At 39.5% G+C, this 20,901-nt stretch overlaps 1 protein-coding gene across 1 annotated transcript; it reads right to left on the bottom strand.

The window, feature by feature from the left end:
• Positions 1 to 2,748: 2,748 nt before the first annotated feature.
• Positions 2,749 to 6,483, bottom strand: LOC143635959 (transcription factor GTE6-like). The gene is made up of 8 exons (XM_077103665.1): positions 6,301 to 6,483; positions 4,681 to 4,904; positions 4,199 to 4,271; positions 3,869 to 4,093; positions 3,686 to 3,784; positions 3,552 to 3,610; positions 3,301 to 3,451; positions 2,749 to 3,213 (listed from the first exon to the last, which is right to left on the bottom strand). Exons 1-8 carry the CDS (start codon positions 6,472 to 6,474, stop codon positions 3,022 to 3,024), a joined length of 1,197 nt encoding a protein of 398 aa, XP_076959780.1. The 5' UTR covers positions 6,475 to 6,483; the 3' UTR covers positions 2,749 to 3,021.
• Positions 6,484 to 20,901: the final 14,418 nt, after the last annotated feature.

Below are 20,901 nucleotides of genomic sequence, written 5' to 3'. Positions count from 1 at the left end.
TGGCTGGTTACATGGCCCATGAGTTTCGAACCAGAGGCACCGTGTTAGGCCGGAGATTCGACGGTGGGAAAGTCCGGCCGGTGACGGAGAGTGAGAGTAATAGTAGTAGTAGTTATAAGGAGGTAACGAATTTGTTGATGGTGGGTAGTATTAGTAATAGTAATGATGATGGTACTGGAGCTTGTGTTCTTAATCTTCCGGGTGTTGTGAATCCGACACAGCTTGCTCGCTGGATTCAGATGTAATAATTTTAATAATAATGAACATGGAGATTGTTGTTTTTGTTTTGTTTTGATTAATGTTGTTGTTCTTGTTTGTTGGAATCAAGGTTGTTTGTTTGTTTGTTTGATATACTTTTAGTTGTGGTTGTGTACACGGAACTGGCATGAACAATTTAAATTCACCACAACGGCAACGGCGTATACTGTAATCCTGGTCTTTTGATATGGGAAAAATCATCACCTGAGGCCAACGTTCATGAACACTCGTCCGAAGAAACGACAATACAATGAGATAAAACTCATTCACTTCAAGTATCAAACTAGTGAAAACCACCTACTACCTACCTATCCAGGGTCGTCTCCGAGAATTGTTATGGACTTACTTGGTTATGATTTCTCACTAGACCAAACTAGTTATTATATAATTAAGTTTAAACATTAAATGTATATATTGTTTTTCATAAAAATACATATAAAATTCTTTTAAAATAAAATTTCCGGCCTAACGGGGTGTCAGGCCAGGGGCCGTTGACCACACGCCCCCCCCCCCTGACCAGCCATGCTCCCATCATCACTTGGGTACATCTGAAACTAAATGATATGAGCATGAATCGAACATGTGTCACATGAAACACCAAGTCACTTTGTTACCACTCTACACTAGCTCATCGGCACAATTGTGTTTTATTATGTTTTTTATATTTATAAACTCTAAAAAAACATATGGCGAAATGTTGTAATAAGTGTGTCATATTATAGTTGAATTGGTCATTTTTGATGCAACTGGGGTAATCTTATCACTTGAAATGAAATTAAACGAGTTAAGTTTTGATCTATACAGGCATTTCGGTCATAAAGCGGGTGACACGTTAATGACCGGGTGTTTAACCCTTTTATGACATGAATAACACGTTTACCTGATCGTGTTAAATGGGTTAACACGTAGGTACAACATGTGTAACTTTTTTTTATTAGAGTGATGTAGATTTATAATTAACAATAATTAAATCATCTCCCCTAGCTAATGTAGTTAGTTTATGGGTTGTATTTTTTTTTAACTTAGGCGTGTAACAATTATGCTAAGCGGGCGTGTCTTTCGTGGTATTATTAGAAGGTTGAATACAACCATGTTAATTATGTCGTGTAACGTGCTTACTAAACAAATTTGTGTTAATGTTTAGGTAAGTGACGCTTTTAGGTTTACCTTTTGGCTTTTGGATGTCATGTTGGAGTTAATTATTCATGTCAAATGTTTGGAGGTAGTATATAATTGTCTTTAAAGTTTTAACCAAAGAAAGTATGGTGCATAGTGCACACTAATGTTTGCTGCTTCTAATCCTTTACAGAGTAGTCATTGTGCACATGAAGACAAAAGTATGTTACATACTTTATCGAATTATTTTAGTGAGACACGGTGATAAAGTGACCGTGAGGATATTAAAGCAAAGTTGTTTATGAGAGATCTATTACAAATTCTCAACAAATATACGTATGTGTCGCTTCGTTAGCTACATGTACAATCGCATCTATATTGACGTTCTATAATGGTTCTCTTATTGGGACCACGAGATGTCGCTATCTAAGAGATTTCTTTGTGGCTTGAGCCCCACGAATAATCTCTCTTTGAAACCACACGTTATCACTCTCTTATGTCTTAACTAATGCTATTTGTCTTTTTGATTGCTTTGTTGTTTATGAGATGTTACCCTATAATTATAGGTGAAAAAAGAGATTAAATTACATGTCATGGATGTACATGGGCATACCTACACTTGAAGTATGGAGGCAACCGCCCTCCATAAAAGACATTCTTAATGTTATTTATACGTTAAAATTCTGATCATCCCCATGAAAACTAAATCCTCAATTTGTGAAAGGGAACAGTGGAGTTCTTGCAAGGCCAAAGGACGGTGAAGAAGGCGAGGCCTTCGTTGACATGAATCCATTCTCCATGATTTTCGATCCAAATCTCGACGTTTGATCATGACAATGTGATGCCAAACGTCTTGTTATCATAACCGGGTTTAGTGTTTGATTTCAGTAGATTGTATGAGCTCTTTTGCATGAGCACTTGTAGAAATTATACTCTTTATAACCATTTGACGTTGGATGTTAATTGTTCTATGTGCCTACTTCTTGTGCCGGCGCCTATTTCTTGTGCTGCTTAGAAACAGTTTCATGACTGTGATTATACCAACTAGGGCTGTAAACGAACCAGATGCCCGGCATACGTCTGGATGTCCATTCGGCCAGAAGTTCGATCATATTCGTCCGTTTAATAAACAAGCCGAGCATGAAAAAAAAATGCTGTCCGGTAAGCTAAACAGATGAACACGGAGAGAGAGTGCGTTCGTTCAATAATGTTCGTTAACAACACTAATATTATAATGGTGGGTTGAAGGCGTTCCTTAATCAGTTTAAGAGTAAACTATGTATATAGGGTTAAGTGATTTATATCTATATTATTGGTGATCTTTATTTAAACAAATTATGGATTTTGGAAAACATGTAATTAACCAATCCAACTCCAGAAGAATTTTCAATAATGTACAAACAAATATGTAATCATTTTGAAAATCAAACCGATTGTATAAACGATTAAAACTGGCAAATCCCGATCTAAGCAAAGTAAAATAAAAATAAAAATTCATTGTAACCAAAGACTCCAAAACTACATGTTTAATCTAGATGTTACTTAAATAACCAAAAAGGTACAGATTCAGTTGAGCTAACCTTGATTATGACGTTAACAGAGATGTATTATTAACATAATCACAGATTCAACCAAGTAACAAAAGCCTCACGAAGGCTTTTTACTCTTTTTCTGGGTAGGCTTAGCGGGCCCATCATTTGTCTCTCGCTTCCGTTTATTTTGATTATTGTTGGTAGTTGTGGTGTTGGTGGCGGTGCCACCAATGCTTGTTGGACTCTTTCCTTGACTCTGAAGCAAATCTTTCACAAAGAACTTTAACTTCCATAAAGTCGCCTCGCTCTGCACGTTACATGAACAAAAACACGATGTCACAACACATGTTGACTAACATAAAATATTCAATTTGTTTAAAATTTAGATTATAACCTGTGCATCAATGTCAAGGTCAACCTCTTGACCCGTTGCTTGAAAGCTGGGGTTATTTTGAGCAACGATAAGTAACGCCTTGTTCAGATCTTCAGGTGATAACTGTGTCAAAACCGTCATCAGTGCTTTCTTCTCTTCCGTGGACATTTTCCTGAAATAGCACACTATATTATTAATATCATTAACTCATTAATTTAATAAACAAATTTAGGTCGTATGCTCGTATGCTTAAAGATAATCTTAGGACAAACCTGCACTTGCTAAGCACAACTTCTCTCATTTCCTCGAGCCGCTTGTTAATCGCGTCAAGCTGAAAAAGGAATAAAACCATCAAGAAGATATTAAAATAATCAATTTGGTAAAAAGCTTTAAAGTTTTAACCTACTTCACTATTCAATTCTCTAGCCATTTTAGCATGAGTGACCTCCTGAGCCAGCTGTACATCTAACTGTGCTTCTGCTTCCTCTCTTCTTCTTCTTGCATCCTACAAGTACAAATTCATAGTTCTAAATGTTACCAAACAATCCCTGAACAATTACAAAGTTTACATCCATTGTTTAGAATTTACCTCTTCATCAACTTTTGGCATAAACTCTATCCATTTATCCTCATATTTTGATAACAAAGTTTTGGCCATGACATGAACATCGTTTCTCTCATCATTATACTTCATCGCATTCTTAAAAATTAATCTCACGTCTGCGTGTATTTCTCGAACGTGTTTATACCCATTCCCGTCTTTTGCCTCCATTTTAGTTTTGATTGTACTGAAGTCCATTGGCTTTTCAATTATCTAGATTGAAAATTGTGCACCAACATAAAGTGAGCAATGTCACATAACATAAACAAGATATAGATCGTTAGATGATAAATGATGACTTAAAAAGTAGAGAAATACCTCATAATAATCATGCAATCCAAGCCCTACAACGTCCACCGGTTGCATGAATGGTCCAGCCCATTTGTGCGCCGTAACACCAATGGCGGTTAAGGAAGTTCAAATATGGTAACATATTATTTAAGCGATACGAATATTTAATACGAGGGTAACGTTATAAGAGATAGATTTCACAGATATCCTACACAATTTAGGTTCCATCTTAACTTCTACTCACAAGTCACATCTAGTAAATGAGACCGACTATCGTATCTTTAACCATCTGTACATCATCTTGGTGGGTCCCAAATAAATTAAAATGTTTTTATTGTCAAGATAAAGTGCTTCGACCTATTCAAATATGGTATGATGAAGCAAGATTGGTTACATGGGAAATCTCTAACTGTCATACAATGTATTTTATTGTGTAATTAATCTGCTTCCAATAAAAATCAAAATTGATACATAAATTCAAGAAAAGTTTGGTAAGATGTAAAGGATATATGATGTGCAGACGTAACAATCCCGCAAGCTGGCGCATAAGATCTTGCATTCTCTTCGCAGCAGCTGCTTCTCTGCGTGATGCATCCTGCTTTCGCTTCTTAAAGCTTGTTAATTGTTTATCTTTCTCATTGTCTTTCGTTGCTGAACTACCTTTAGAAGTGTTTGACTGTTTTTTATTTGTCTTTGAGTAGAACTGCTCAACTTCATTAAATCTTTTCTCAAGCTGTATATTAGTTATATCATGTAATATTAACAACTGAACACAGAATGTAACGCAATATGATCAACACTATAACACAAAAAAACCATGTAAAAAAATCCACTTCTTATGGTGTTTTATAAGACTGACTCCGAAGATACAATATCTATCTTTCCGGCTACTCAAATCCACAATTAATCCTCTCGCTATTGCCAAACTTAGAACAAATAGTTTACATGCTCTATATGGTTACACATGATGTTCTAGCGGATCATTAAATCAGAGAAAACTTGGACCATAAGATATATCACAAACTCCACTGTCTATAAAACTAGAGATCCAATTCAAGGGTGAATCTTTTCAACTAAATTCGTAAAACAACGTTTCCTCAATGTAGGACTTCAGTTTCATTATGTATTAATTATGTAACTGTTGCATCCGACTTCAAAGTATAAAAAAGTTTTAAAAAATAGTGAAAAACTTTATTTTCATATCACACAACGGTGCGCCCGTACCTACCTACCTATTATCATATAAACTTTAGAATCAAATTATCAAAATTAATCTCTATAAAACCTCATCTGATCTTTATCTAGCCTATGCAGTCAATATCGGTTATCGGTGACTCCCCATGTGAAATATCGGTCACCATATCGGTACGGATAATATTGGCAATATTGACCAAAATATCACCTATTTTCCCAATATCAGTACCTTTCTTCTTGGTCCTTCTATTCATCTTTCTTTTTATTGGCTATTGCCGCTATTAATGTTTTTAAGTCTTATTCAGTTCCTACTTGCTACAATTGTTAGCGTTTTGTACTGAATTGCAAGTTTGAGTTAAACTGCTATGTATACAAAGCCTACATGTTATTAAAATTACCGATATCCCACCGCGATGACCTGTATCTCAAATACCTGTATCGGCACATTAACTGCCTAGTATCTAGCTCAATCCTCTAGCATAAAAGCTTTAAATCAATATCTCAGATAAAAATTAAAACGACCTAGTAACATTCATAATCATAGACCTAAACTTAGGGTTTGTTAATAATCACAATTTCAACATTCCCTGCTAAATGTCACTATGCAGCAACCGATCGTCATCAATAAACCCTATATAATAATAATAACTGTAACAATAGCCCTACCTATTTCCAGATAAACTTTATAAATCAATTTATTAGAATCAATCTCTGTAAAATAAAAGTTCATCTGACATAATAATAATAATAATAATAATAAAACAGTAAATTCAATTCACACATTCATAGACCTAACCTAAACTTAGGGTTTCATATTCATAAACTCATAATAATAAAAAATTTAACATTCAGCAACCGATCGATCGTCATCAATTAACTCATAATCATAAAACTAAAAAATCTGAAGCAGTTAATGGTGTAATATGAATCCATACCTCATCGACTTTGAGGAAAATCTGATCAACATTTTGCCCTAATTCCTCCACAAGCGCAGGCTCGCCTTCGGTCAGAACCGGTGGTGCGTCCGTTGTTTCCATTGATCGAGACGATTGAATCAATTGGTTTTCTGGCAGAAACAGTGAGAAAGAGTTAAAAGGGTTTGAGAGCATGTGAAGGGGGTTTTGAATGAATATTAGTAGTATTATTTACAGACAGATATCTTTTTTTGTTTTAATTTTAAATTAAATTAGAATTAAATAAAATAAAAAAAATATCTTTTTGTTTTATTTATAGAAAAGTAATTAAATGCTGTGTTTGATGAAATTGCAAGATTCACCTTGTTCTTGTGTCTATTGACAATAGTACACTCAATATCTACTTCCTTCAACTTTTAACAAATATGTAATAAGAACTTATATGTCACACTTAGGGATATAAATACATGAAATTGTGGTATAAAACACGAAATGCATGAAATGAAATATAGGTATAAAATGGCTAGGAATATATGAAAAGGTGAATGGTTCGGTTCGGTCAACCGAGGGTATAAAACATAACCAAACCCGCTTTTTGGTTAATTCGGTTATCATTTAATTTCGGTTCGGTTTCATTGATTTTTGGTTCGGTTTAGTTAAGGGTTTGACTTTTGCTCACCCCTACCGAGTTAGACTAATATGATATAAATGTAACTATTTGATGATAACGTTATACATTAAAAAAATTATATGTTTTTAACTGTAATGGGAGATTTGTATTAGAGAATTTAAGAAGAAATCAGCCTTATGGATTTCTTTGGGATTGTATTAAAACTTAAAAGAATAAGTTGCTTGCATTGATTTGTTTTGTTTCATTTTACATGTGTAACGCCTCTATATATTGTATAAAAATGTGATCGGAAGAAAAAGCGGAGCGAGAAAGATGGAGTGTTCAGTGTTACCCATTGGAAATTGATAGTTGGTAACAGTGATGAAGCTTATTGTTTCAACAAATTAGGTTCAGCAGCATTGCACTGAAAACGCTTATATAGAAAGTTGTTTGTGTACATAGGTGTATATTAGTATCCAAAGTTATATGCTAAGAATGTTAAATCTATAAATATTACTAGACTAGTATCAGTTAAGGAACTTTTTTAAAAGTTTTTTTTATTTTGAAAAGCATTTGGCATGTTGTGAATGGTATTTTCTTTTTCTTTAAACTTCAATAAATAAAGTTTACAGCTTATTAGAACCAAAGCAAAGTCTTTTTTATGTGACATTTCACTTTATGAATTTCTTTAGAAAAACAACTTTAGTGTTAAAAACTTAAATAATAGAAAATTTACTAAACTAACTCAATCTTTATAAAACGTGAGTATATTAAAATAATATTTTTAACAAACTTACTATTAAATCATATTTGAATTCTTGACCCTTTGTTATCGCGCGCATTTCTAAGAAAAAATGACACACAATGTTTGATATGAAATTAAGCCTTTGCTATCAAAGCCACTTATTCACTTAACGCACTATGAAACATAGATTCAACCGAAAACGTTCAATCGTTACATTACATATCGTATCAGTAAACCCACGCGTGTAACATTGATCGGTTAAGTGAGACGCATGCATACGGTTTATTTGGCGGCGTGTGGTTACAAAGCTTTTAGAAAAGAGAAAGATTGTTCACATGTTTGAAACAATCAAGTTGTAAACGTGTTCACGCGTTAAAAGTATTTTATCTTGTATAAAGTATAAAATGATATAAGCATGTTTGAATAAAAATTGTAACTAAAAACAATGTATATAGATATATATATTTTTAAATGGATCGTACATGTATTGATGACACATTTAGAAATACATCTATTTTCTATGTATTCTTTCTTTTGTAATTGACTATGCATGTCATATTATTTTCACAATACACGTTTAATTGGCAAATCGACTTTCTACATACAATCTTTAACAAAAGTAGGTTGTTATTTCTAGTAAAAACGTCAAACATCGTTAAAGTGCGATTATTCCTTTACAAATCGGTAAATGTAACCCTTTCATCGAATCACAACGAGTTCAAACTCATTCCATTGAAGGTGGCATACGTGGAGGAACGAACATTTGGTGGTCTGATCCAACCTATTAAACAAGCATTACCATTTTAAGCTTAATACTAGCTAACAATATTCCAAGCCGAAATTTCAAATTTATAGAGCTAACCTTTAGATGGTGTCGAGCCCTCGGATTTGAGCTCATAATTATGTTCTTGGCTACGGGAACAAAAGTGAACACAACAATCGTCGCAAGGGTCTGGTGGCAAAATGTGCTTGGCTTGTAGTTTTTCTCTAAACATGCATGATGCACGAGTAGCTAATGGCACGAAACCATCATCAAGACACCGTAGATGAAGCCTTGGGCCACACATGCTGCATGTATAGTGTAATCAAGGATCTACTAATGGTAGTAAGCTAGTGATAGATTGGGCAGGTTGGATTACAAGTTAAAATAGTCGTGTAACACTTTTTACGTCTAGTTTCTATAACGTTTGTCACAATTAACGGTTTAACTACTTAACTAGTAAGGAACCCACAAAATTTGTTAAAACTTTCAACATGACCACCAACAATACAGGGTGAAAGGAGGACAGTCGACTAGTCAACCTACGAATCGTTGATATTTGTCATAAAACCGACATAAACGTCTACCCGGCCATGGGTTGCGTTTGTGAAGGCTTTGGATTGGGCTCAAGATAGAGGTCGGTTTTTGGCCCTTATTTTGTTTATTGTTCATTAGTTATTGAACCTGATTAGTCTATATATACCTGTTCTGTAATTGTAGTCTTGCACTCGAGCTAAACTCTAGTTGTAGCCGTGGATGTAGATCACCTGACCGAACCACGTTATTTCTTTTGAGTTGTTTATTTTTTTTGTTGCCTGTGTGATATTTGTTAATTAATTTGTGCAAGTGTTGATTATATTCGTTGCATGCCACTCTGTTCCTAACAAGTTGTCGATGAATATTAAGAGTAGTGTGTCCGGTTTAACTATAAAAGTTTTGAGACAAACCTCTAACTATGGTTTTGGAAAAGACAAATAAGACACCAAACCAGACATTTCGATGGCGAGGATATAAGAAATGATACGTTTATTAGTTACTGACAACTTTTACCCTCGCCCAACATCTCCGCAGTCTGACCGAAGGTTACACATGGAAGACAACATGTTATGAAACTTGCAAAACCATTCATTGGTACCATCCTCATCATAAAACTAAACATATATACATACAAAAATATAGAGATGAGTGCTGGTTACATGTAGCCGGATTGCGGCGAGTTCAGTGGACCATTTAGATTGTGGGGATTGGTTTTTGGTGTTCATTGTTGACTACAAAGCATTGTTTGTTCACATAACATGTCTGATTTTAAGGATGTATATTCATATATATATGCACGTGCATGTTCCACATAGGCCAGCAGGCAAGTTACCTGAGATCACTATGTCACTTGATACTGTCTGAGATTTAAAAACATGACAAAACAAATAGAAAAGGACAACAAGGTGTTATATTCAGAGTGTGATATGTTTTTCTTGTGATTTTATAAATGATTTTATAACATTTAACTACTTGACTTGCTGGAACTAAATAGACTGAAATGGACCCGGTTCTTTGGGAAAGTTGCGATGGAAGATGTAACGGATTGACATATCATTTTCAAAACATGAAAACCCGCAACGAGCAATTATAAAATGATTTTTTTGAAATACTTTAAATGACATTCACTTTTTATTTTGTGTTTTTATCAATGAAAATGTACTTTTATTATGGTGTTGTCTTTCATTATGTGCCATGACGCGGCCCGAACTAAATTATGACGTTGGGTCGTTATAAATCCGAGCACCGGAAAATACCGACCCATATGAAAAATATCTTGACTGCGCACTAAATGAACACAATGTTGTGACAATTAGCCATAAGCAATTTGCCATATTTGCAAACACAATATTCTCACATAAAGCCTCGTGACGTTTTTCCTTAAATTTCGTTATTTTGATTGTAAACTTCATTAACTCTCGCGTTTAAATTAATTACCATTTTGGTCGATTTTGATTCGTCAACATCTACTATTATAATATACAAAAACCATTATCGTGTCACATGTCACATAATTGTTCTATTTTTATGCCAAGTGGCATGGTTATTGTTCAACATTGAAAGTCAAAACTATCTAATTTAATCAATTAATAAATATTTAAACATTACATATTAATTATTTATCTATGATTTTAAAGCAGTAAATAAAGTAAAAAAATAGAATAAAAGAATGTATGTGGAACTATTGAAACTCATTTTAGTGTGTGTAAATTCGTGTTTTATGTTTTTAGTGACCAATTCAGAAGATACCACTATTTATATTTACTCTAAGCAATACGAAAATGGTTCATCTCACTAGATTACTTTTTACTTTTAAGTCAATATAATAAACTCTTTTTATGTATTGATAACTTTGTGCTAAAGTGACATAATTCAACACTCAATGAGCATAATTGATTAATGATGATGTATATCGGTACTTTTTTTTGTATCTAATAGTTATGTGAATTTTTTTATGTCATATGTTAACTGATGATGAACTTCATTGTTCTTATTATACTTCATTTGAATGTCAATATATTATACAAACTTGTATCAACTAGAGTTTCGGGCCAAACTGATATAAAAATAGAGTTGTTTTGATTCTCATAATACAATGGTGCCATAATGAGTTTTTGTTTTTATATATTCATATTCATGAAGAAAAATTATATGTTATTGGATGACTATCATTGTGTTGTCTTTTTGGAAACAACACTCATATGTTTTGTTTTGTTTTGTTTTGTTTTTATTTCAAATCTTACAAGTTGAGACCATAAGGTATAATTGACTACTAGAAATGATAGGGAAATGGTTGTAATTATGGGTGTTACAAACCGATTCAATACATAATCATTGTAAGATCATGAGCAGGGCGTTAGAAATGATAATTTGTTTCTTATAAGTTGATTGTTTAATATTATAATTTATTTGTGTTGTATATTTTATACAACTATCTCGAAATTGTTTGATATAAGGGAGGAATGATGGTTTGGTTTTTAGTGAGATACTTATTTGTTGCGAATAAAATATTTGCAACAGTTTTTTTACTCGGATTTACGTATTGGGTCACAACAAGTTCCGCTTGAAACAGACCCTTAAGCTACATTAGAAAGCTTTCATAATATGAAATCTGGGCAAGCTCAACTTATATTCGGCCTTTTAAGCTACATTAGAAAACTTTCATAATATGAAATTTGTTTTAAAAAAATGCACTATCTCTAAAAACTATTAAAAAACAACGATCTCGACATGACATGAGCGTGAAGAGGTTCAATAAATCAGTTTTCTTTTTATAAAGAAATAAAACAATTATAGAAAAAAGCATATTTTAAATAAGAAAAAATGTTTATTATAAATAAAAAAAGTGATATTTTGTTATTTAAAAATCATTTATAATATATATTAAAAACAATAATAAAAAATAACCAAATGATAACAAAGAAACACAAATTTTTTGAATTGTATTAATGAAAAACTTCAGGGAGGGGATATATTTAATAAAAATGAGGGGGTGAGGTACGTTTAATAGCACCCTTATAAAAATATAAAGAACAAAATCAAATAATAAGATAATGAATGAGATTTAATTTTTTAAACCCGTGTATTACACGGGTTTCTAACCTAGTACAGCAATACATGGGAAGTATACAAATTTTCCTACAAAATTAGACTTTCATATATTGAATTTACTGATTTGGAAATATATTTATTTTCTCTAGCGTATTGTTTCCTTTATAATTGTTCTGTGATAAGTAACATATTATATTTACCAGTCAGGTATCATATATGTTTACCATACACAAATCAACCTTCTATATACATTCACATAACAAAAGCAGGTTGTTATTTCTAGCAAAAACGTCAAACATGAGATCGAAAATTGTTTTAAGTGCGATTATTCCTTAATAGAATGGTAAATGTAACTCATTCTTCGATCACAGTGAGCTCAGACTTCAAAATCTATTCATTGACGGTGGCATACGTGGAGGAACATTTGGGGTCCGATCCAACCTATTGAACAAACATCACCATGTTAAGACAAATACTGAAGAAACACTAAGTGAACCCTGGACAGATTATAGATAATCTGGACAGATTATAGATAATCTGGGGGGTTAAGTAATGTTTCCCACGGATGAGATCTAACTGAGAAGGCTGTTCTTCAGGAGACCTGCAAAACAAACACCGTAAGCTCGTCACTGAGAAGGGGGGGGGGTTCCTCCTTGTGACCACCCTCCGGCGTGAGAATCAGACTAGATTGCTCTGAATATAAGTGTATATTAAGAGATTGCTAGATAACTGGATAGCAGATGATCCTACCATTCCAAGATGTTGGAGTATTTATAGCCGAAGGTAGGTTAGAAGGTATAGCCGGCTGAATAGTATTCCTGTTCTACCAACAGTGAACTATGCACAGGCCATACTGGTTGGTGGATAGGTTACGGCCAACAGTAACTATGTCGGCTGCACTATTCCTCCAACTGTAGATTATGCACGTCCTACCTACTGTGGATTATACGCAGGCCATGCTGGTTGGTGAATAGGTTACGGCCAACAGTAACACTATTTCACCAACTGTAGGCTGCGCATGCCCTGCAGTAAGGGTTGGTGAGTAGGCAGCGGCTAATAGTGACAAACAGTACTAGAGGGTGCTCCTCCTCGTACTGTTATCGGTGAGCTGTCACCCTGTGATTGGCTCATGGGCTGTTCTGGTCAGATTGTCTGTCCTATCCATACCTTGGTAGGTATAGTACAGAAGATCTTTCAGAATCATACGGACTGGCTCATTTTGGCGGGATTGTTCCCGTCTTGCTCATTCCTTCGTGTGACTACTGAAGTATCTATTGTCTTGTGCGTGTAGCCCTGCTGTCTGCGGGTAGCCTTCCCTGATGGCTTGTATCCGCAACTGCGGGAACAGGCGGGGTACTTCACCATTGGGAGGCTTTCCCTGCGTGTACAGCTTGCGTACTGCGCGTAAGGTTCTCTGAGCATGGTGGGTCCTGCGGAAGCAGATGGCCTTTGCGCAGACGTCCCTGTTCAAGGTGAGTCTTGCGGGACCAACTGGGCTCTGCTGGGACCTACCTCTTCAAGTCCCCCCAGTCCAATGTTCTTCTCATGAATGTTTAATAAAGTGAGGTGAACTTTTGGACTTTGAGCAAGGGGTTTTGAAAAGGCTTTTTAGTTTTAAGGTTCTCCGTGGGGATTCTTCCCGCGGGTTTCCTAGTGTCACTTGCAAAAATTCCCGATTTTTTTGCTTGATCTTTGGGTATGATGCGGGTAGGTATGTAACCTTCTCGCAAGGCAGGAGCGTTGAGTCTCGCTTGTATATAGTCTCCATGAGGTTCTGGTGGTTTTCAACATAGTGATCAATTATGCTAAGACCACCAATTCCATTACGGAGTTTCAAACAATATAATTCTCGACGTTCCCGTTATGCGGGGATGTTATTCCTCTATCCGCAAGCATTGCCTAGAAGATCCTTCTTGGTTTCAATTCTCTGCGGGTGCTAGGTATGTGAAGGGTTTTGCCTTAACACTGTACCCGCACCTGTCTTATAGTTACTTGGTTGCCAAGGTATTCTTGGCTTCAATTCCCTGCGGGTGCTAGGTATGTGAAGGGTTTTGCCTTAACACTGTACCCGCACCTGTCTTATAGTTACTTGGTTGCCAAGGTATTCTTGGCTTCAATTCCCTGCGGGTGCTAGGTATGTGAAGGGTTTTGCCTTAACACTGTACCCGCACCTGTCTTATAGTTACTTGTTTGCCAAGGTAAGGGGTGTTTTCCCGCTTACTTTTGAATCTTTTTTGAATTTTGAATTTCAAAATTCGAAGAGTTGGTAGAAAGATAGGAACAGTCCAAACGTCTGAAACGTCGTGCGACGGTTTCTTCTGACTGTGTCAGGACGTGCAGGAAGTTATGGTGACGTGACATTATATGGTCATTCCAGTCTCTTTTTCCGGCGCGTGGGCGCGATTTTTCGGGCGCGTGGCCGCGAAATTACTGGCACACGTCCTGTCAACAGCTGTTGCCAGCCTGCTTTATGCCACGTGTCATAGTTTCATTGCACCTTCGATTTCTCTCTCCTCCGCATTAAATTCATCGCATTAATTGCGATTAGTATATAAAGGGGGAGAGGGCTGTTTGCAATCCACACTTTCACCCTTCTCTTCTTCTTCTTTAGCGATTTCCGGCAAATACTCCCCTTTTCAGGCTAGCATTTTCCCGAAATCGCTTTCTTTTTTCTGCACAATGTCTTCTCGTGATCTTGAGTCTTCGGCCGATGACAAGAGTACTGCTGGTGAGTGCCAGTGTGCTCTGCCCGGCGATCAGTACCGGTATGTTGTTAGGAAGTTCATGCTCGATCCTCTCGAGCCTGAGTTTCCTGAACCCCATCAGACCGTGTACGATGCCCCCAGTGGCAAGATCGGGGTATATGCTGCATTCTTTGTTTATGGGAACCTTAGGTTCCCATTGACAAAGTTTGTTTACCGTGTCCTCGAAAGGCACGGTGTTCATCTGACCGAGCTGCACCCAATGGCGATCGCGAAGATTCGCCACTTCGAGTGGGTGTGCCGGATATTGGGTGTTGAGCCCTACGTGGCCCGCCTGATGACCTTCTATACTTGGAGGTACATCCAGGGGTGGTACACCCTGACAACCCGAATCAAGGGTTTGAAGATTTGCGCGACAGAGCGCAGTCTCCGATCGTGGAAGCGGGAGTTCTTCTACATTTCTGCTCGCGCCGTCCCCATTGCCATGAAGTTTAAAAATGGCCAAGCCATTCCGAGCCACCACGCCACAAACTACCAGGAGGCGGAATGGTTTGCAAAGATATCCCGGGTCCAATCTCCGGTTTTCCGGTTTCCGGAGTCCGGGATGGTGATGTTGGGGATGAGCCGAGTGTGGAAAGAGGCTGACGCGCAAAAGGTTCCAATCGTCCTCGAATACGGTTCGAACTTTATCCCTTACGGTATGCTCCGTTTCTCTTTGCTTATACGAGTTTATCTTCTAACTGTTTATTTTCTTTCAGAGGGGAACAACTTGGAGTCGCTCCTGTACCCGCGGGAAGCTGACGGTCCCGCGCGGATGGGTACTCGTGCTCTAGACGAGAACGAGTTGCCCATCCTGGAACAAATGGCGGATCGGTTTGTGGAGGTCTATCCGCCGGGCCAAGAGATCCTGAGCCACCGGCGGCCAGGTAAGGCGATATTCTATCCTCAACCCCTCAATGCTGTACCCGCTGCTGGAATTCCTTACATCCTGTCTTCTTCTGAGGAATCCGCAGATGGTCCTCCGCTAGTGCGGAAGAAGAAGGCTGCCGGCGGGAAAGGGAAGGAGAAGGCCTCCACAGCTGATCCGGTGCTTCTATCTGACACCGAGTCAGATAATGAAGAGGTGGCGGGGAACCCCGGTGGTGAGAAGACCACTGCTCCGGAGGCTACGACTGTTACCTCCGGAGAACCGACGACGACGGTGACCGGCATCAAGAGACCGGCTCCATCGGGTTCATCCCCGCCCGTCCGTATGTTCAGGCTCAAGAAAACCCGTAAGTATAAACATTCTTCTTTTTGTAGATTTATCATACTTCATAAATTTATTAACACTTGTCTTCTTTCTGCAGGCGTGGATGTTGACGCATTCCAGGGTGGAGCGCAGGGGAGTACCTCTCCGCCAATGACGGTAGGCTCGGTCAGCCTACCTGAGGCGTCGACCCAGGCACCTTCGCCTGCTTCCGCTGGTCCAGTTGCTCAATCCTTTGAGCCAACTGTTCCAGCCGAGATGACGTCACCGCCGGCGGTGAGTGCAATTTTTACAGCATCGTTCACCGAGCCGGCGGTTACTGTTGCTGCTGACTCCTCGGCGGCGTCCGCGGCGGACACCATGCCTCCGCCATCGACTGCGGCGGAAACCATGCCGCCTCCGCCATCGGCCTCGACGGCTGGACCTTCAGGTACGCGCGGGGCTTCTCGCCGATCTTTGTTACCTTCCCATCTGCCTGACCTTTTGGATGGATTTACCTTAGGTTCAGGTGATGGGTTCGGTGGCTATCGGCCTGTGATCGACCCTACAGGTGCGTAGGGTTCTTTTGTCCTTTATGCAATTTTTATCATCTTTTCCTAACTGCTTTGTTTCTTTTGCAGTGTCGGATTCCAATGAAGTGTATGTTCCAAGATGGAACATTCGCCGAGGAACAACCCTTCGCACACCTGTGGAGTGCGTGGACTGGGCTCGCCACGCTGCTCCCCATGGTGCGTTGGGGGAAGCCATGGTTAGCTACCAGGAGGGTAGGCTAACCAACGAGCTTCGGGTTCTCCTGGCCCGGATGCAGCCACGCGTCGAGCTGCTTTGTCGTGAAAACGACAAGTTGAAAGCAGCTCGCGTTAAAGAAGTATCTCAGGCGCGTGCTCTCCGGGAGGAGAACCAAAAACTAACCGCAGCATCTGCGGAGAAGGAGAAGGCCTTCAAGGCCCTCGAGGTTGAGGTTCAAGCGCGACTCGAGGCCCGCTCCAAGGCTGCCCAAGCTGTTAACGAACAGCTTCGGCTAGCTAAGGAGACTGCGAGGAACGCGACCGAGAGGGCCACCAAGGCTGAAGCTGTTGCTGAGCCTCTCCACCTGGAGAATGAAGAACTTAAAGCTAAGTTAGAGGCTCTTCAACAGGCTCATGATGCCTTGGCTATGGAGGATGCGAAGAAGCTTCAAGAGATCCTGGACCAGAGGGGTGTGCTTGCGCACACCGAGCGGAAGCTTAAGGGCGTTGAAGAGGCCGCTGCAAAGGATGTGCTTCTCGCCAATCTTAACAAGAACGAAGCTGAACACGCCTGCACCCAAGCTCTGGTTGTCAAGGAATGGCTTCTTCGAGAAGCGTTGCCTCAGGTATTTTAGCTTTATGTCGTCACGCTTTCCTTTGTAGGATAGAAGTTCTTATGCTTGTACATTTTTTGTAGGTTGTGCATCGGGTCTTTTCAGAGACATCTTACGACGATGCTATGAGCGCAGCCCTCAACGCTTCTCATGAGGATGGGGAACGGACCGGCTTCCTGCTTGGTCTAGGGTTTGCTGAGAAAGGCGTCCCGCCTTCCAACTTCCCTTTGTATAATGCGGATACCGAAACTATTTATGACCAAGCAGTGAACCAGTATGCTGCCTTCCCGCATCCGGTGGTGGAGAAGGTTAATGAAATTGCTGCTGCTGATGATGGGCTTGCTGTCCTTAGAGCTTTCCTTGAACCGTCACACTATGCCGATGGTGCGGGTCCAAGTGGGAGTGGTCCTGAAGCATGATCCAAAAGATCCCTTTCCGCCACTAGCGTAGATATTTGCTCTTGTACTTCTTTTGTATGCGGGTATATACCCAGCAATGTTTGTAATATTCAAGTTGATGAAATAAAGAATGTGTTTGTCCTTTGTTTATTTTACGCATGTTTACACTTAGCAATTTCTTTAGTACTTAGATAAGTTAACTTTTTGACGTGGTAAATTATAAGTTTATTTTTGCTTCCTCTTTCATGATTGTGCGGGTAGGACCGTCACTTGCACTGAGTAGGATGGCTAAACTTACATTTATCCTGCGTGGAAGTTTTCCTCATCTTTTCCTTGAAATTTTCTAAGTGTTCAGAATAAGTTAACCTTTGAACGTGGTAGATGATAGGTTGAAGTTTTGCTTCCTTGCTTGTGATTGTGCGGGTAAGACCGTCACTTGCACTTACAAGGATGGCTAAACTTTACTTACCACTGACCTGCGTGTAGGTTTTCCTTTGAACTTTTTAACATTTTTAGCGTTGTGTTTATGCGGGTTTTGCCGCCTTCCACACGCAACTACTTACTTCTTCACGCATTGGTGCGGTGAATACCGGCACATGGGAAGTTCATAAGTTAAAGGTAAGACTATCAACACATTGTGTAAGGAGAATCATTTCCATTAGAAGTGGCTCTAGGCCTTTTCTTTACAAGTTTGGAATTGATCTACATATAACATTTGCGTAATTGAGCTCCATTCCATGTTCTTGGGATAGGAGTGCCATCGAGCCTTTCAAGCCGGTATGCGCCTTTTCCCAGGACTTCTTTGATAATGTATGGCCCCTCCCAGACCGGGGCCAGCTTTCCTGGGCGCTCTTGGTTTGAAGCCTCGTTGTTACGCAGTATGTAGTCTCCTTCATTGAAGTTGCAGAGTTTTACCCGCGTGTTGTAGTACTTTTGCATTTATCGTTTGTAATTTTCTTCATGCACTGCGGCTAAGTCTCTGCGTTCCTCGGTTAGCATAAGGTCTAACCGTCTTTCCGCATCATTGTCCTCTGGCTGGATCAAGACCCTTGGTGAGGGTAAACCAATTTCGACTGGGACCATGGCTTCAGTGCCATAAGTGAGACTGAACGGGGTTTCCCCCGTACTGGCCTTTTTCAGCGTTCTGTTTGCCCAAAGGACGTGCGGGAGCTCGTCCACCCAGCCGGATCTGTGTTTCAAGAGTCTTTTCTTTATGCCATCGACGATGCTCTTGTTTGCTCTTTCCACCTCACCATTACCTTGCGGGTGTGCCACTGAGGTAAAGGTGTGGGTGATTTGAAGTTCTTTCAGCCACTGCTGTAGCTTCTTGTCAGCAAAGTTGGTGCCGTTATCGCTCACCAGATTCTGTGGAAGTCCAAAACGACAAATAATAAATTCCCAAATAAATTTTTTGATATGTTTTGCGGTTGTTTGGGCTAAAGGTTTTGCTTCTATCCACTTGGTGAAGTAATCGAAGGCTACCACTAGGAACTGAACATTTCCTGCTGCTGTGGGAAATGGGCCTGTCACATCGATGGCCCACTTCTGAAATGGCCACGAAGAAGTGACTGGAACAAGTTCGTTCTTCGGGCGATGCGTGTTGGGTGCGTAAAGCTGGCAAGACCTGCATTTTCTAGTGTATGCCAGTGCATCCATATGCATCCCCGGCCAAAAGTATCCCGCATTGTTCAGCTTAGCCACAACAGCGCGGGGACCTGCGTGAACTCCACAGATGCCCTCGTGTACTTCCCTTAAGAGGTAGTCAGCATCTTGGTTGTCCACGCATCTTAAAAGTGGGCCAAGAAAGTTACGTCTGTAAAGGTTGTCATTGATGAGTTGATAATTTAGTGCTTTACAGCGTAGTTTTCTTGCCTGTGTTTTTGATTCTGGTAGTGTTCCTGCTGCAAGGTAATTTATTATTGGTGTCATCCACGTTTCTGTACCGGTTTGGATGACACAAATTTCCTTGTGCGGGACTGATGGTGCTTCGAGGAGTTCAATGCGGATGTCCTTCCCCAAGTGGGTGAAGGCTAGTGATGCAAGCTTGCTTAACGCATCCGCAGATTTGTTTTCGCTGCGCTTAACGTGTATGACTTTACAATCATTAAAATCACGCATAAGGGTTTTTGCCTGGGCGAGGTACAGGGCCATTGTGTCGTTCACAGCCGTGTACGTCCCATTTATTTGGTTGGCCACCAGCATGGAATCCACGTGGGCTTCCAAGTTTTTCACTCCCATTTTACGCGCAATTCTCAATCCGGCCAAGAATGCTTCGTATTCGGCTTCGTTATTCGTACTTGGGAAATCCAACCGAATAGCGTAAGTATATTCTTGGCCCGCTGGGTTGGTTAATTTTAACCCTGCGCCTGAACCCTCGTTGTTGGCTGCTCCATCAGTATAGAGTCGCCAGATATCGTTGATGTCCTGTGCTGGGGAGGGTTGAGCCTCCTCCTGGCACTCTTTCTCCCGCGTAGCAGGGACTTCTGCAATAAAATCGGCCAGGACCTGGCCTTTTATGGCTGGTCTTGGCCTGTACTTAATTGCATATTCTCCCAATTCAATTGCCCATTTGGCTAGACGTCCCGATAATTCGGGTTTGCCTAGAACGTTTGAGAGTTTGAAGTTGGTGAGAATGGTGATTGGGTGGCCCTGGAAATATCGTCTTAACCTGCGTGAAGCGTGTATAAGTGCTAAGACTAATTTTTCGAGGGTAGAGTACCGGGTTTCTACGTCTGTTAGTACACGGCTAACATAATAGATTGGCATCTGGATGCCTTTTCGTTCTGTTAGCAGTACTGCCCCGGTTGCTCTATCTGTTGCGGAAAGGTATAGGATTAACTCCTCTCCCGCTTGTGGTGCTGTAAGTGTTGGGAGTTCGATCAGGCGTGACCGAATCTCCTGAAAAGCTGCTTCCGCTTCTGGTGTCCAGCGGAAGTGCGTTTTCTTTAAGCAGTTTCTTAATGTTGACACGAAAGGAAACGACTTATCTGCATGGTTTGCCAAAAAGCGATTAAGTACGACTAGTCGTCCGTTCAGTGTCTGAGCCTGTTTGATGGTGGTAGGTGATTCCATTTTAACAATGGCTTCGACCTTTTCAGGGTTCGCTCTGAAGCCATCTTTAGTAACAATGACTCCCAAGAACTTCCCTTCTTCCATCCCAAATGAACACTTGCTCGGGTTGAGCTTCATGTTTATCTTTCTGAGCGTGTTGAAAGTTTCTTCAATGTC

The sequence above is a fragment of the Bidens hawaiensis genome, unplaced genomic scaffold, assembly GCF_021521415.1.
Source record: "Bidens hawaiensis isolate Kalapana, Puna unplaced genomic scaffold, B.hawaiensis_p1.1 tig00007743_1, whole genome shotgun sequence".
NCBI classification, from domain to species: Eukaryota; Viridiplantae; Streptophyta; class Magnoliopsida; order Asterales; family Asteraceae; genus Bidens; species Bidens hawaiensis.
This window is presented reverse-complemented; position numbering and strand designations above follow the sequence as displayed.